The sequence below is a fragment of the Mastigoproctus giganteus genome, chromosome 13, assembly GCF_048544385.1.
Source record: "Mastigoproctus giganteus isolate SK-2022 chromosome 13, ASM4854438v1, whole genome shotgun sequence".
NCBI classification, from domain to species: domain Eukaryota; kingdom Metazoa; phylum Arthropoda; class Arachnida; order Uropygi; family Thelyphonidae; genus Mastigoproctus; species Mastigoproctus giganteus.
The window spans coordinates 6,512,987-6,529,875 of NC_143587.1; the positions used below are offsets into that span (position 1 = coordinate 6,512,987).

A 16,889-nucleotide genomic window follows, 5' to 3' on the forward strand; every position below is an offset into this window, starting at 1 on the left:
TTACTAAAAACAGTTAGCAAACCATAAGATGGAAGCTTGTTTAGAAGACCTTTATGCCAAATGCGATCAAAAGCCTTTGAGATGTCAAGAGCAACTACTTGTGTTTCACTGAACCTTTCCATTGAATTAGTCCATAAATGGGTAACATAAGCCAGAATATCACCAGTGGATCGACACTGATGGAATCCACACTGGCGATCGTTGATAAGACGGAAGGTTTCTAGGTAGTTTAAAAGTTGGCGGTTAATTGGTTTCTCCATTACTTTAGAAAGAGTAGAAGTAATTGCAATGGGACTATAATTGGATGGGAGGGATTTGTCACCCTTTTTAGGAATTGGCTGGATATGAGCAAATTTTCAAGCAGAAGGAAAAACACCTTTGGAATAAGAAAGTGAAAAAAGGCGGCAAAGAATAGGAGTCAGTTCGGGAGCACAGGTTTTGAGAACAAGTGGAGAAATACCATCAGGACCTGGAGCTTTCTTAGCATCAAGATTCATCAAAATCTTTCTGATATCCTTTTGACGGAAGACCACAGGAGGCATTGAATGGAGTGTGTTGGGAATGGTGGGAGGTGTTTTATCAAGATCATTAATACATGAGCTGGAAGAAAAATGGTATGCTAGTAGGTCAGCTTTATCCTTGGCTGAAGTGACAACAGAACCATCTGGTTTGGACAGAGGTGGGAGCAGAGATGGGCAAAAGTTGCGGCCAATAGCTTTGGCAAGCGACCAGAATGCTCGGCTACCATTATGGCAAGAAGCAAGTTTTCTACTCTTAGCCTGTTCAAACTCTAGTTTGGACTGGTTAATAACTGCTTTACAATTGTTGCGAGCTTTGGTGTAGGCAGAAAATGAAACTGAAGAATTAGAAACAAGCCAATTACGATATGCAACATTCTTCTCTTGAACAGCCTTGGCACTTTTATTGGTAAACCAAGGTTTAGATAAAGGACGAGATTTTAAAGTGGAGTGTGGGATAAAAGATTCCATTCCTGCAAGAATAATTTCACTGACACAATCTGAGCAAACGTTGACATCAGAAGTTTTGAAACAGTAATCCGACCAAGGAAAAAAAGAAAAGATGTCTCGCAGGTCATCCCATTTTGCATTCTTGTAATGCCAAACAACACGAGGTTGGGAATAGCCATGAGATAAAGGTTCCATTGAAGAAGAGACAATCACCATGTTGTGATCTGAAGTGCCTAAAGGACCTCTCACTTCGACCGTGTACTTGGAAGGGTTGTTTGTGAGAAAAAGATCAAGCGTATTGGCTGTACGATTAGGATTGTCCGGTATTCTTGTAGGTAAATGAACAATCTGTGCTAGGTCATTAGTAATTGCAAAACCTCAGCATCTCGACCTGCTGGGTCGGTGTGACTAGAAAACGGAAGCCAGCTGGAGTTGTGAACATTAAAATCACCAAGGAAAATTACCTCACTGTGAGGAAAGTTGGACTGGAGAAAGTCAAGTTTCAAAGAGAGGAAGTCAAAGAGCTCTAAGTGATTAGTGGCGTTGGGAGAACGGTAGAGACAACAGATGAATTTGACACAATGAGGTAGAGAGATTTTAAGCCAGAGAAGATCAAAGAGAGGAGATTCCAAATTGCCAAGTCTCTGACAGGGAATATCAGAACGGACATATGCACAAGTACCACCTTTGAGGCGAAAGGAATCATACAGCGAATAATCTGGGCATCTGAGATGAGCAGTAGTTGAATCAACCAATAACTGAGATTCTGTCAGAAAAAGTACACGTGGTTTGGCAGACTGCAAATGGAAATGGACATCGTTGAGATTAAAATTGAGACCACGTATTTTTGTGAAATGAATTAGGAAGTCCTTGGGAGGTTTAGATCTTTTCGCAGATAAGCTTGTTCTATTAGTTTGACAATTCATGGTGTATTCAATAGTAAGAAAAAGTGGGTGGGACATGCTGTATGAAGTAATGAAATTTTTGGATATGGCGTACAGAATATACGTAAGAATATACCCAGATCCTTGACATAACGTGGCCTCGACCATGCTCCCCGCATACACACTACTCGGACTCCCTCCAGTCACTATCTGGCAGAGTAGAGGTAGCAAGATTATACACTAGCTGATCCGGAAGCCTCCTAGAGAGTTACCAATCGGTTCGGTCCAGTGTACTAACTAGCAGCCGGCCTGCGAACACCATTTTAGAGCTGTACCCTCGAAATGTAAGGAATATTGGATCTCGCCATCATAACCTCAAAAGTCATCAATCATGCTGCATGATGGAAGAGATGGGGAAGGGTTGACCGGAACTTAGCTCTAGAGACTAAACATGGGTTCCACCACTTCAAGCCTCCAATAAGCAAAGTGGTGGTATTGCACCGGTTGATGAGAGTCATCTACCACCTAGTACTGCCTGGTAACATAGAGCGGCATAATTCCTCCCTGTGGTGTGGGCGTCACACCTCGACCCCTGCTTACGTTGGTTCACACTTGGGTGGTCACCCACCACCCACCAATGCGGCTGGCCTGTGAACACTGTTTTAGAGCTGTACCCTCGAAATGTACTCTCTGGGGGTTACTGCTACCCATATTCAGTACTTTGCATTTGTCAACATTAAACTTCAGTTGCCACTTTTCAACCCGTCTGCCCAACTTTTCTAGATCCTGTTGCAGTAGCATACTGTCATTATTGTCATTAACAACCCCGTCTCCTTTTGTATCATCTGCAAACTTCAACATTAAGCAATATCATTGGTAATATACAAGACAATAATGGGCCCAACATCAAACACTGGGGACTCCACCAATAACATTAGTCCATGAAGAGCAGTGTCCATTGATTACCACTATTTATCTTCTTCCACTCAACCATCCTTTTATCCATTGTAGTAACTTGTCCTTAATGCCACACTGCTCCAATTCATCAGTAGTCTTCTGTGTGAGTATGGGCTTGGCACACCCAGGGTCCTGAGCTGGATATCTTAATTTTTCTCTTTCTTTGGTGATTCCTTTCTACTTCTGCCTCATTCCCCCCCCCCTCTCTCTCTCAGGGTTAATTCAGATATATATTTTTTTTTTTGGGCGGTGTAGCCTAAGCCTCAAGCTTCCTTGCACCATATGGCTAATAATGTGTAACAATATCAAAAGCTTTCCTGAAATCCAAGTATACGATATCAAAATTATTTTTTGCATCCATTTCCTTTGTGACCATAGTATCCAATCTAATTGGTGAGACCCGACTCCTACTTAACAAACCCATGCTGTGTCCGAGCTATAACTGAAGTCTTGTCTAGATGATCCTGCAATGCTTCTTTAACCAGTGACTCCATTATTTTCCCTGCAACAGAAATTAAATTGGGGATAGATTTGCACATCTCCAGTCCGTGGGGACTTCCCCCGAGTCCAGCAATGCTCTCATAATTATGGCTAAGGGTTTGCTTGCCTCCTTTAATACAACTGGATAGATCCCATCCACCTCAGTTTCCTTTCTTATTTTTAACTTCAACAATTTCTCCTCCACTTGCTCTCAGTTATAACAAAAGGCATTTGGTTCCGTGTTATAGTTTATTAAGCTTCTGTTCTCCTCTTCCCTACAGAACATTCTCATGTGTGAATGTACTTGCAAAATACTCATTGAGCTATTTGTTTGTCAGCTATCTGAGCAGGATCATGAACTGTCAAACCCTCGATGTCAAGTGGACCAATCTAGTTCATCCCTTTCCTTCTAGGAGTTTTTATAAGTAAAGAAGTCTTTGCTGTTTTTCTTTGCATCCTTTGCCAAAGATTTTTCATAATCTGCCTTTGCTTGCCTAACTTTCTTTGTGTTCAGAGAGTTGTAATTAGTGGAACTTCGTAGACTAATGTTATTAGTGGAGTCCTTCAGGGCTCGGTTTTGGATGCATTGTTATTTTCCGTATTTATCAATGATATTGAGGAAGGTATATTAGGCCTAATGCCCGATTTTGCAGATAATATGAACTTTGGCAAGGTTGTTAATGACAGTAATGACAGAATACTACTGTAACAGGATCTGCTAAATTTGGGCAGATGGGCTGAGAGGTGGAACTGAAGTTAAATATTGATAAATGCAAATTACTCATGGGTTTCAGTAACTCCAGAGTAATGTACCAACTGTGTGGTATTACACAGTTGGTACGTTACGTTTTCATTTCCCACTACTCAGAGTAGTGGGAAATGAAAAAGACCTGGGGGTTATTGTGCAGCCAGATCTGAAGTTTTCTGAGTAGATCTGGCAGAGGCATGCACTACTCAGAAAACATGGGGTCTTGTCAGTGATATACAGGAATTTTGCTAACAGTGATAAGGAGATGATTATCCCTTTGTATTAATCTTTATTGTATACAAACATGGTATATACAATAGACCCTTCACAGCAACAATGCCAGGGGTATTATTAGGCAATGGTCGAGGTCACACCTTGAGTACTGCATAAAAGTATGGAGGCCTCATTTTAGGAAGGATGTTGAGCTGCTGGAACAAGTACAGTGGGCAACAAGATTGCCGAGAGGAACAAAGGGCTGCTTTTACCAAGGAAGGCTTAATTTCTGCAAATTGCAGCTTCTGGAGATTAGTCACCTGCAAGGTGATCTGATTGAGGTGTATAAGGCTTTGAATCGACTGAATAAGCTCAATGCTGATGGGAATTTTTCCTCTCTCTCAGATTATTCACCTGTGGGGGCATAAATTCAAATTAAACTAAACAACACTAAAAAGTGGAGTTAATCAGTTTGGATTTTGAAAAGATCATATGGTGTATATTAACATGAACCTGAACTGTAGATATTGTTTTAAACACTATTAGTTGATAATAGGATGAAATTTACCATTTTGGTGTTTTCTATAGACAAAAATTACAGATTACAAACCTCTTTGTAAAATAAAATTCTAAGCAATAATTCCTATACATAAAATTTCAGAATTATCCAAATGGATGCATCCAGATCATTCTGTCATGTTTTGAACCATCCTATTATTTAAAATTTTTTTAGTAATTAGTGATTATGCCAGGCACTTATGTGCTATCTATTTCTCATTCAGTTGTCTTGCAATTTTAGCTTGCCTTTTATTTCCAAGATATGAAGTTGCTGAAGATTACAGTAAAAGAAATGGAAGGTTAGTTTTTCTTGCTTTTATTTGTACACTCACAATTTAATCATACATTCACAATTTGGACTATAAAATTTGGAAAAGAAATTACTGTTAATTTTAATGTATCAGTATGCTAAAGTAAGACAATTATTTTGGTATTATCTAATTAATTCAAATTGTTTTCAGAAACTAGAAGGCAGTGGCATAACTAAAAGAAAGTTTTAAGGTTTTAAGGACATCACTAAGGTAGCCTTTGTTGGCCATGGAAGAGTTGTGTGTCAGTTATTCTGTCTGTTATACATTTACTGCATGAACTTATTGAAGAAGGATAGTACAAAATCTAGTCTTTTTTGGAGACTCAATTTTATTGTTGCATATAGTTTCATAAATTGAAATTGAGGAAAGACAGTTCTAGAATTTTGCAATTGTAGAAGTTGTGGAAATTTGTCTTTAGCCAGCAGGTGGTTAATTGCTGGAACAAACTTCCATCTGTCGTGGAAGTTGATAGCTTAAATAAATTTGAGGAGGAACTGGACAAATTTTTAGAGGGAATAGTTGTGTGAATTTTATTTATTTATTTTTATTATTATTATTTATTTTTATTTTTTGGCTGATGCTACATAAGCCCATACGCTTGCTTTCTTGCATCACATGCTTCTACAGTAAATCTCGTTAATACAAACTCGGTTTATACAAAGTACTCGTTTATATGAAGCACATACCATTCCCCTGCGAAAAGAATAGGCTTTTCTATGTAAATATATTCGTCTATTATGAAATTTGGTTATTATGTATTTCAAAGTTCTTTTTCAACCCGTGAGAAATAAATATTGTTATTTTGTATGTTTAATACAAATCTTGGCAGAGCTATGAGCTGATATCTTTTTCGGAACTTGTGTCTTTAAATTAATTTAAAATTTGTTTATATTAAATCTTATCTAGCAGTGTTATGGTGACAAAACATAGATGGACAAAATTAAGCCTGAAAATTAAACTAAAAATTATACAAGTGGCTGATAGGAAGGAAAGAAGCAAAATGGACATTGCAAAGGAATACAGCATCCCTTTACCTCCTTTATCTACAATACTGAAAAACCGAAAAAGAATTGAAGAAGTGCGTGACACTGGAGCAGCGATGAAAAACAGGAAACGAATTCGTGGTGCAAAACACTTGGAGCTTGAAACAAAACTTTTCGAGCGGTACCAGCAAATGCATGTATCTAATTTGCCAATATCAGGTCCGATTTTGCAAGAAATGGCAAATTATCTAGCTCAGCAACATAGGATTAGCGACTTAAAATGCAGCAGTGGCTGGCTCCAAAGATTTAAAGACAGGAATAACTTGGTTTCAAGAAATGTTTCCAGTGAGTCTGGATTAGTCAGCAAAGAAAAGGCTACAGACTGGTTGTGCTCTGTATGGTCCATCCTTGAAAAATATGAGGCCAAGGATATTTTTAATCCTGACGAGACAGGTTTATTTTATAATTTGCAGCCAAACAAAACATTTGCTGCTCGAGGAGAGTCTTGTCATGGTGGAAAATTAAGTAAACAAAGACTCGCTGTTCTCTTATGCTGCAATTCAGGTGGCAGTACAAAACTAAGCCCACTTGTGATTGGCAAGTTTTCCAAGCCAAGATGTTTTAAAGCAGTTAACCAGTTTCCGTGTGATTATGAGGCCAATAGAATTGCTTGGCTTACGGTCAGAATTTTTCGATCTTGGTTATCAAAATTGGATAGAAGAATGGCTTTAGAAAAAAGGAACATTTTGATGATTCTAGACCGTTGTACAGCACATTCTGTCGAGACGCTTAAGTTGACAAATATGCGGCTGTTGTTTTTACCCCACAAGACCAGTTGAATGCAACCAGTGGATCAAGCCGTTATTTACAACATCAAGAGAGCATATAGAGCCTGCCTGATAAGGTACTTGATCTGGAACGTAGGAGGAGGGAACAATTTGCAGCCAAATTGGAACATCTTGGATGCTATCTGTAATCTTGTTATTGCTTGGGAAAGTATTGCATCAAGCGTAATAATCAACTACTTTAGAAAGAGTGGCTTTGGAGAGAACATCACCGAAAAACATGGTCCAGCAGACAAATGTGATAGTAACAATGAGAAATGGAGGAATTTGGAGCATATGGATTTTGTTGGTGAATTTGAAGAGTTTGTGAAGGTGGATGATGAAGTTGCTACCACTGCAACACCAGAAGAGCTGCTGGGTACCAAACAAAACAATGCTGTTTTTGTTACCAGCGACAGCAAAAGTGAAGAAGTGTGCACACTGCCATCTAAAAAAGATGCCCAAAATGCATTGAACATAATAATGTGTTGGCCTGCAGTAATGTTCATAAAGAAACAACTATTGCATTTGATAACATCTGTGCTGCAGTTAAAAATGCATATAGGACAAAAACTATGCAAACAACATTGGATTCTTTCTTTCAGTTAGATTAATTTATTAAAAAGTTAATGGTTTGTATGTCTCCTTTTATATTAAGATTGTAATTCTTTTTACTGTGATACTAAAATATACTGTACAATATTTTCATTTCAGTTAATATTGCTTTTCTCTTAGTTTATCTTACAAATAAAATAAAATCTTTAAAAAATTATTATTCCTATTACTGTATTGTTAGACAAGGCTTTTGTTTTTATTTTATTTTTATTGTTTTATTTTATTAATTTATTTTTGATGATATTATTATTTATTATTCTTAGATATACAGTATGTACCAAAAAAAATGGGGGGGGGGGGGTAAAATTGACACTTTTGTGGGACCTTGTTACTACAAACCTCGTTATTACAAAATGTGAAAATTTAGTTCCCTTGAACTTTGTATTAACGAGATTCCACTGTATTACTATTTAATTTAATTGACACTTTTGAGGCCTACTGACACAGCTGCAGATAGACTGACTAAGCATTTTATTTTCATAAATAAAATTGGTTTCCATTCTTTTTAGAAGAATGATGGGGAACTTGTTTAGAAGACCTTTATTTCAAACAATCAAAAGCCATGGAAATGCCAAGAGCAACTCTTGACTATTGCTAAACTTTTCCATTGAATTTGTCCAAAGAGGAGTAACATAAGCTGTATATTACCAGTGGATTGACAGTAACCAAATTGATATTGGTGATCATTGATCAGATGGAAAGTTTCAAGATGGTGTAAGAGTTGGCACTTGAGGATTTTTCCATTAATTTGGAAAGAGTAGAGGTAAGTGTAATGAGAAAATCAAAAGGAGGGATTTGGCTCCTTTTATTTTTAGGAACTGGCTGGATGTGAGCAAATTTCCATTCAGAAGGAAAAATATCAGTGGAAAGAATAAGAAAGTTTAAAAAGGTGGCACAAAACATTTTCAAGCTCAGGAGCACCGAGTAAGGTTTTGAGAACATGTGCAGAAATGTCATTAAGACCTGGAGCTATCTTAACATTCTAGATTGTTCAGAATTCTAACTCCTTTTTGTTGGAAAATCATTGTAGGCATTGAGTGGAGTGTATTTGATATGGTAAGAGGTGATTTTCCAAGATCATCCGAAGAAAAGTAGAATGCTAATAAGTCAGTGTTATCTTTAACTGAGAACAATAGTATAAACAGGTTGTAACAGAGTAGAAGTATAAATGGTCAGAAGTTGCAGCCAATAGCTTTGGCATGAAATGAGAAGGCTCAACTACCACTTGGACAAGAAGGAACTTTTCTAATCTTAGCCTGTTTAAAATCGATTTTGGACTGACTAATAATTGTTTTGCAGTTGTTGCGAGCTTTAGTGTAAACAGAATATCAAGCTGGAATTTCTATACAAGCCAACTGTTATTTGGTATGTTCTTAATAGTATCTAACAGTCTAAATAATGTAATCTTGGTTGTCAGGTAAATGTCCTCTCTTCTTTTGCTGCACAAGTTTCCAATGTATGCTGAAAATTTTCCATGACACAAGAGTTTTCATCAATCAATGATTTCTTGTGGAATCTGTTTTTAATTCAGTGGCATGCAATGTTCAATCATGGAAAACTTGTTTCTTCAGTTTCCACTAGAATAAATCATGTGCAGTGAAGTATGAAGACCTTGACTCCTAAAATAACTATGAGCATAAAACATCATATAATGCTTAGAAAGGATAGGAACAACTCTAATACAGCACATGGAGGTGTAGTAAACTCCAGATTGCTAGTAAACTCCAGAACTCCTTTCAGACCAGTCCCACTGCAAACAACTTTAGAAGCAATCGCTGCTAGAGTTATGGTTAAGATAGTGGTAACAGTTGTTTCCATATACCTTTCGCCAAACTATTCATACTCTCTAGCAGATTTGAATGATTTAGTTACCCAGCTGCCACCACCTTTCTGTATCTTAGGTGACTGGAATGGGCATCACCCCCTATGGGGTTGCTCGCACCTTGATAAGAGAGGTCAGTTAATTGAAAAATTTCTTGAAAGGCACAACTTAACATTATTGAACAATGGGACTCACACGTACGTGCATCTTTCCTCAAGGTCAACTTCTGCAATTGATCTTTCAGTATGCTCGCCAAACCTCCTTCCTCTTATTGATTGGACGGTCACTGATAACTTGCGAAATAGTGACCACTTTCCAGTAATATGCACACTATCGGCTAACTCTCCTCCTCCTCCTCAAACTGAGATAAAAACTGTTTGGAAATTCGACAAAGCTAACTGGAAGAAATATCAAGAGCTGGCACATCTAGATATTCAGACTATTGAGACCCTCACCATTGACTCTGGCACATCTAGATATTCAGACTATTGAGACCCTCACCATTGACTCTGCCGTAACTTACATAACTCAGCAAATGATAGCAGCTGCAGAAACCAGTATATCCAGATCATCCATGAAAACTCGCTCCCACCCAAAAATATGGTGGAATGAAGCCTGTAGCAATGCCAAAAAAGAGAAGAATAGATACTGGAACTTATTTCGTAAATACCTAACCACAGCTAATCTCATACAGTTCAAGAAAGCTAGAGCTAAATCTCGTCACATACAACGAATAAGCAAAAAAGAGACATGGTCCAAATATGCCTCCTCTATAAACAGAACCACAAATATCAGAATCGTTTGGACTAAAGTTCGAAGAAATAATGGAAAATATCCACCTATAACCACTCTGATAATATTTCTAAAAGGCAAAGAAATCTGCAATCCTCTCAATATTTCTAATACATTAGGTGAAACCTTCGAAAATATCTCCGCTGTAACTGCATTTGAGCCAAGTTTCCAGGCACATAAAGTACAAGCAGAAAAATATAATCTCAATTTCAGTACTTATGACAGCATCCATATAATGTACCCCTTACCATGGCAGAGTTACGTAGCGCACTTGCAAGATCCAAAAATAGTGCTGCTGGCCCTGATGGAGTGTACTATGCCATGATATATCATTTGAGTGAAGAATCCCTTTCTGCTTTGCTAAAACTGTATAATAGAATCTTTGACGAAGACTACTACCCTACCAGTTGGTGTCATTCTATTGTATTAGCTTTCCCAAAACCAGGAAAGGACCATTCAGATCCAGCAAATTACCGACCGATAGCATTAACTAGTTGTATAGGAAAAGCATTAGAAAAAATAATTAATGCCAGATTGACATGGTTCCTAGAGACTAAATGCATTCTAAGTCAAAATCAATATGGATTTCGAAGAACTAGATCAACACTTGACCTTATGGTCAAAGCTGAAGGAAACATCCGAAATGCATTTCTCAGGAATGAACACCTAGTGATGATATGTCTTGACATCTAAAAAGCTTTTGATACAACCTGGTAGTATGGAATTCTTCATGATCTCTATGAATCCGGTCTCCGTGGTCATCTTCCAAAATTTATCCAGAACCTTTTGAGCAATACAGTCAGTCCTCGTATAACACGTGTTTACACTACACGAATTCGATCATACACGATTTATAAATAGGGGAACGATATCTTATATAACACGAACCGAATTCGCTTATGCACAATTAGCCTTTGTGTTTACAAGAAATGGCAGTCGAATGCAGAATCACCCCAACCGAACGCAACACGATAGGAATGAAGAGAAGATTCTGAAAATGTATTTGTTTTTTATATCTGTGAAGAGGAAACACATTTCACCATAATAACGTAAAAACCAACACAATTCCAGCTATCGGTATAATCGCAAATGCAATTAGATCAAGTTTACTACCAATTTATAACAGATTCCACTAGCAGAAACGCAACTGGAAATTGTTTTTATTGTTTTATGGTAGTAACCCCTAGAAATGTGCTTTAGTAAAATGTGAGGTGTTAATAGTGTATTTCTGCCTTTACGGTGCTGTTTATTCAGTTGCTACACGGGGGCAGCTTTGTTTATGTGTATCAAGCGTGCCTCCTTGTTTTGTAATTGTGCTTTATTCCCTAAAAATGAGTAAAATTAAAAGGTGTGAAAAAGGAAGCGTCCTGGTGAAGACACTGCAGATTCAAAGAGAAAAAGAAAAGCAATATCGATAAAAAGAGGCAGACTGGGTCAAAAATTCTTACCCGGGAAAATTTATAGTGGCCTCATAATGTGGTTTACGGCCAAAATCACACCGGCCTCCGGCCCACCGGGGTTTCCCCAGTAAGGCTCATGGCCAGTCCGCCTCTGTCGATAGAGAAAAAATATGAAATTGTGAAATGCTTTGAGCGAAATGAAAGACCATGTGATATTGCACGTGCTACAGACCTAAATGAGGCAACCCCGAGAATTACAAAGAATGCAGAGAAAATAAAAACAACTTTCATAGCAGGAACAACTCAAAGTGTAATTAAAATCCATTAGATTAAGACATAAAGAATTGGAAGAGATGGAACGGCTGTCATCTGTTTGGATAGAAAATCAAACAAAAAACAAGTTTGCTTACTATAGAAGCAAAAGCATTAGCAATATTTTATTACATAATAGTTGCAATAAAATACATAAATATTTTATTACAATAATTTATTGTGTTTAGTAATGTTTTGGTTACAAATGTGTGTTCAATCTTGGGTGATCGGCACCTAACTCTATTTTTCCCATAGGGCCTGTTGTTTATATTGCACGATTTTGTATTGCACGAGGGTTTCTAGGAACTATCATACTATATGAGGACTGACTGTAGGTCCTTTCAGGTACAATTTCACTCTGCTCTCTCGCAAACATTTGTGCAAGAAGAGGGGGTCCCTCAGGGTTCTGTGCTTAGTGCCACGCTCTTCTCTCTCAGGATTAATTCCATTACCAAATGTATTCCCGACACAGGAATAGGAGTAGGAGCATGTATACCAATGCTAGAAGTATAGTAAATAAATTTGATGAATTTGAAGTGTTGGTCAAGACATCAAAGGCGGATATTGTTGGGATAGCAGAGACGTGGTGTCACACAGATATAAGGAATGCTGAAATGGAATTTGGGGAGTACAATGTGTACAGAAAGGATAGACAGGATAGAAAGGGAGGAGGTGTTATGCTGTTAATTAAGAAAAACATAAAATCAAAAGAAGTGCATCCAGTTGATATTGATGAACAGTGCACTGTGGAGTCAGTTTGGTGTGACATAAGCACTGCGAAAGCAAAAATAAGAGTAGGAGTGTGTTATAGGCCTAATGACTCGAATGAGTACAATGAACAATTGTACAGAGAAATAGAGTGGGCTAGTAAATCGGAATGTCTTTTATAATGGGGGATTTTAACTTCCCAGATATTGACTGGAACTTGTGGGTTGGTCACTCACACACTAGTCAGACTTTTGTGGATTTATTGGATGATTGTTTTCTGCAGCAGCATGTTCGAGAGGCAACCAGAGAAAGTAATACTCTTGATCTGGTTATCAGCAGTGATCATTCGTGTATTAAGAATTTGCAGATAAAGGAACCACTAGGTGGCAGTGATCACAGTGTACTGATGTGGAATTTACTTAAAGATTTAATTACCATCAGGGGTAAAGGAAAGGGTTTTTGCTTCCGTAAAGGTGAGTACAGTGGTCTCCGACAGTTTTTAAATTCTGTACAGTGGGATCAACTGACGATGTTACCAACAATAAATTCTAAGTGGGAAGCATTCAAGGAATTAATCGTGGATGCTACTAAAAGTTTCATACCTATTAAGAAATATTGTTCAAGATTTATGCCTAAATGGTTATCTAATGAACTAATGAGACTCGTAACAGAGAAGAAAAATGCATGGGATGCATATAAATTATCAAGCGACTCAGAAGCCTATGGCAGATATAAGCTAGTCTGTAATCAGGTCACAAAGGAGGTTAGGCAGGCGAAGGCAGATTACGAGAAATCCTTGCCAAAAGATGCTAAGAAAAACAGCAAGGATTTCTTTACTTATATAAACTCTAAAAGGAAGGGGATCAATCTGATTGGTCCACTTGACATCGATGGTTCGACTGTTGATGATTCTGCTCAGATAGCAAACAAACTGAATGAGTATTTTGCATCTACATTCACACATGAGGAATTATTAAGGTTTAAAAATGGCAGAAAGTTATCAAATTGTAGCAGGATACTTAATGATTTTGTAATAACTGAAAGCAAAGTGGAGGAGAAATTGTTGAAGTTAAACATAAGAAAAGCACCTGGGGTGGATGGTATCTATCCAGTTATATTAAAGGAGGCGGCAAAGCAACTAAGCAAACCCTTAGCCATAATTATGAGAGCATCCTTGGATTCAGGGGAGGTCCCCACGGACTGGAGATGTGCAAATGTATCCCCAATTCGCAAAGGGGGATCGAAGGGTGACACGAGTAGTTACAGACCAGTTAGTTTAACTTCTGTTCCGGGTAAAATAATGGAGTCACTGGTTAAAGATGCATTGCAGGATCATCTAGACAAGACTGCAGCAATAATTCAGACACAGCATGGGTTTGTTAAGGGAAAGTCTTGTCTGACAAATTTGATAGGATATTATGATGTGGTTACAAAGGAACTGGATGCAAAAAATAATTTTGATATCATATATTTGGATTTCAGGAAAGCTTTTGACACTGTTGCGCATGAAAGACTAATGTACAAATAGGAGCAGAATGGTATTAAGGGTAAGTTGCTACAATGGATAAAAGGATGGTTAAATGGGAGAAGACAGAGGGTGGTAATCAATGGGTGCTGCTCTTCGTGGACTAATGTTATTAGTGGAGTCCCACAGGGTTCGGTGTTAGGTCCACTGTTGTTTTGTATATTTATCAATGATATTGATGAAGGTATATCAGGCTTAATGTCGAAGTTTGCAGATGATACAAAGGTTGGCAGGGTTGTTAATGACAGTAATGGCAGTGTGCTGCTGCAACAGGATCTAGATAATTTGGGCAGATGGGCTAAGAAGTGGCAACTGAAGTTTAACCTTGACAAATGCAAAGTACTGCATATGGGTAGAAGTAACCCCAGAGAAACGTACCACCTGTGTGGTACTACACTTAAGGTGGTAGAAAATGAAAAAGACCTGGGAGTAATTGTGCAGTCAGATATGAAGTTTTCTGAGCAATGCAGACAGGCTGCCAGGGCAGGTCATGGGGTTTTGTCAATGATATATAGGAATTTTGCTAGCAGAGAAAAGGAGGTGATTGTCCCTCTGTATAAGGCAATGGTCAGGCCACACCTTGAATATTGCGTACAGGTCTGGAGGCCTCATTTTAGGAAGGATGTAGATTTACTTGAGCGTGTACAGCGAAGGGCAACAAGATTGGTGAGGGGAATGAAGGGATCCTCTTACCAAGAGAGGCTTAAGTTCTGCAAATTGCAGTGGCTGGAAACTAGGCACCTGCGCGGTAATCTGATTGAGGTATATAAGGCCTTGAATGGGTTGAGCACGCTGAATTCTGATGGGATCCTTCCACTTGTTCAGATTACGAACCTAAGGGGGCATATATTCAAATTAAGAAAAGACAGATGTAGAATAGATGTGCGGAAATTTGCCTTTAGCCACCGTGTGGTTATTTGCTGGAACAAACTTCCATCTGTCGTTGTAGAAGCTGACAGGTTAAATAAATTTAAAGAGGAACTGGACAGGCATTTGGAGGGAATGGTGTGATTTTTTTTTGGCTGATGCTGCATAAGCTCATACACTTGCTTTCTTGCATCACATGCCACTTCTACTACTACTACTACAGTTGAAACTTATCTGTATGCCGACGATCTGGCAATCTCAAGCCACTCACAAAACATGTTTCATTGAAAGGCAGCCTCAAGGTACAATTAACAAGCTTGTTCAGTTGGCCAAAAATAATGGATACTGACTTTCAAAACAAAAAACAACAGCAATTCATTTTTGCCGTAAACGGAATTTACATCCAGATCCCGATTTACATCTTGATTCTCATCCAATTACTTTTCAACAGAGTATTAGCTTTCTTGGACTAATTCTGGATAAAAAACTTAGTTTTTTAGAGAATATTAAGCATATTCGTACAACCTGTCTAAAGAAGCTGAATCTCCTCAGGGCAATTTCCGCTATGTCATGGGGTGCAGATCGGTACATGCTGCTGCACTTATACCGTCGCTTATAAGATCCAAACTAGACTATGGGTCTCCCGCATATGCCTCAGCTAGAGAAAGTGTATTAAAATGGCTCGACCTAGTACATCACAATGCTCTCTGAATTGCACTGGGAGCTTTTCGTACATTGCCAGTTCAGAGTCTCTATACGGAAGCACACGAACCACCCCTATTTCTTCGTCGGCAAGCTCTGTTATTAAGTTATGCAGCTAAAATCAGAAGTTTCCCACATCATCCTATAAAGCAGTATTTATTCACCCCAAAGTGGCATAATTTGTATCAAAATAAACCTTTGCAGAATAAACCATGTGGCATTGGATTACGAAGCATAACTACGTGCTGGGAACTAAATATGAATGACATAATTTTAGATATTAGTACAGCTATGCCACCATGGCAAATACCCCTGGCCAATGTTGACCAACATTTCCGACAATGGGGAAAGAATGCACTTCCAAATTTCAGTATTTAGCAGATCCATGCAACTCACTCTTTTCAGTTCTCTAGTTTTACCCAAATTTACACTGATGGTTCCAAGACAGATAGTAAAGTTGACGCAGCTGCAGTTCTACCAAACATTACAATATCCCAGCAACTCCCTTTGGAGTACAGTATTTACACCGCAGAACTGTATGCTATCCTGATGGCTCTAGACAATGTAAAACAGTCATTATATCCTCAAACTATTATCTACACCGATTCCTTAAGCGCTATATCTGCTCTTCAGTGTAAATTTCCTTCCAGTCATCCGTTACTACAACAAATTCAAACCAAGTTAGTGCAGCTTCTTGCAAACAGGCAAAAATTAATTTTCTGTTGGATACCTGGGCACTCTGTAATCATAGGAAACGAACAAGCGGATCTTGCAGCCAAGAACGCCAGTCACATAAAATCAGACATGCAGATACCTTACACAGATTTAAAACGCATCATACATAGCAATGTTAGAAAAAAATGGCTATCCATTTGGCAGGGAGAAAAAAGCAATAAGCTTTTTCAGATTAAAAACGATCACAAGAAGTGGCTATCAAGCCTAAGAGGCAATAGAAAGAAAGAAGTAGTACTTGCCAGAATTCAAATAGGACATACTCATCTAACTCATAGTTATTTACTCACTCAGGATGACCCTCCAATATGCAGAAACTGTCAAACTCAACTCACCCACTTGATCATTGAATGCCCATTATATCTGAGAGAACGAAAAACAGCTTTCTCTTTACATCTATATTCTTCTAATAAACTTACCTTACAACAGATTCTCGGAGACCGACAAGATATTAATGATGTTTTTACCTTCCTCAAAATGATAAACAA

General features: G+C 38.2%; 1 protein-coding gene across 1 annotated transcript in view; it reads left to right on the forward strand.

Moving 5' to 3' along the window:
• LOC150075741 (vesicle-fusing ATPase 2-like) overlaps positions 1–16,889 on the forward strand; it is a 243,134-nt gene that overhangs the window by 59,610 nt on the left and 166,635 nt on the right. Inside the window, exon 6 of the mRNA XM_090387859.1 lies at positions 5,050–5,107. Coding sequence (XP_090243985.1) covers positions 5,050–5,107 — 58 coding nt within the window. The remainder of the gene's footprint in view (positions 1–5,049; positions 5,108–16,889) is intronic.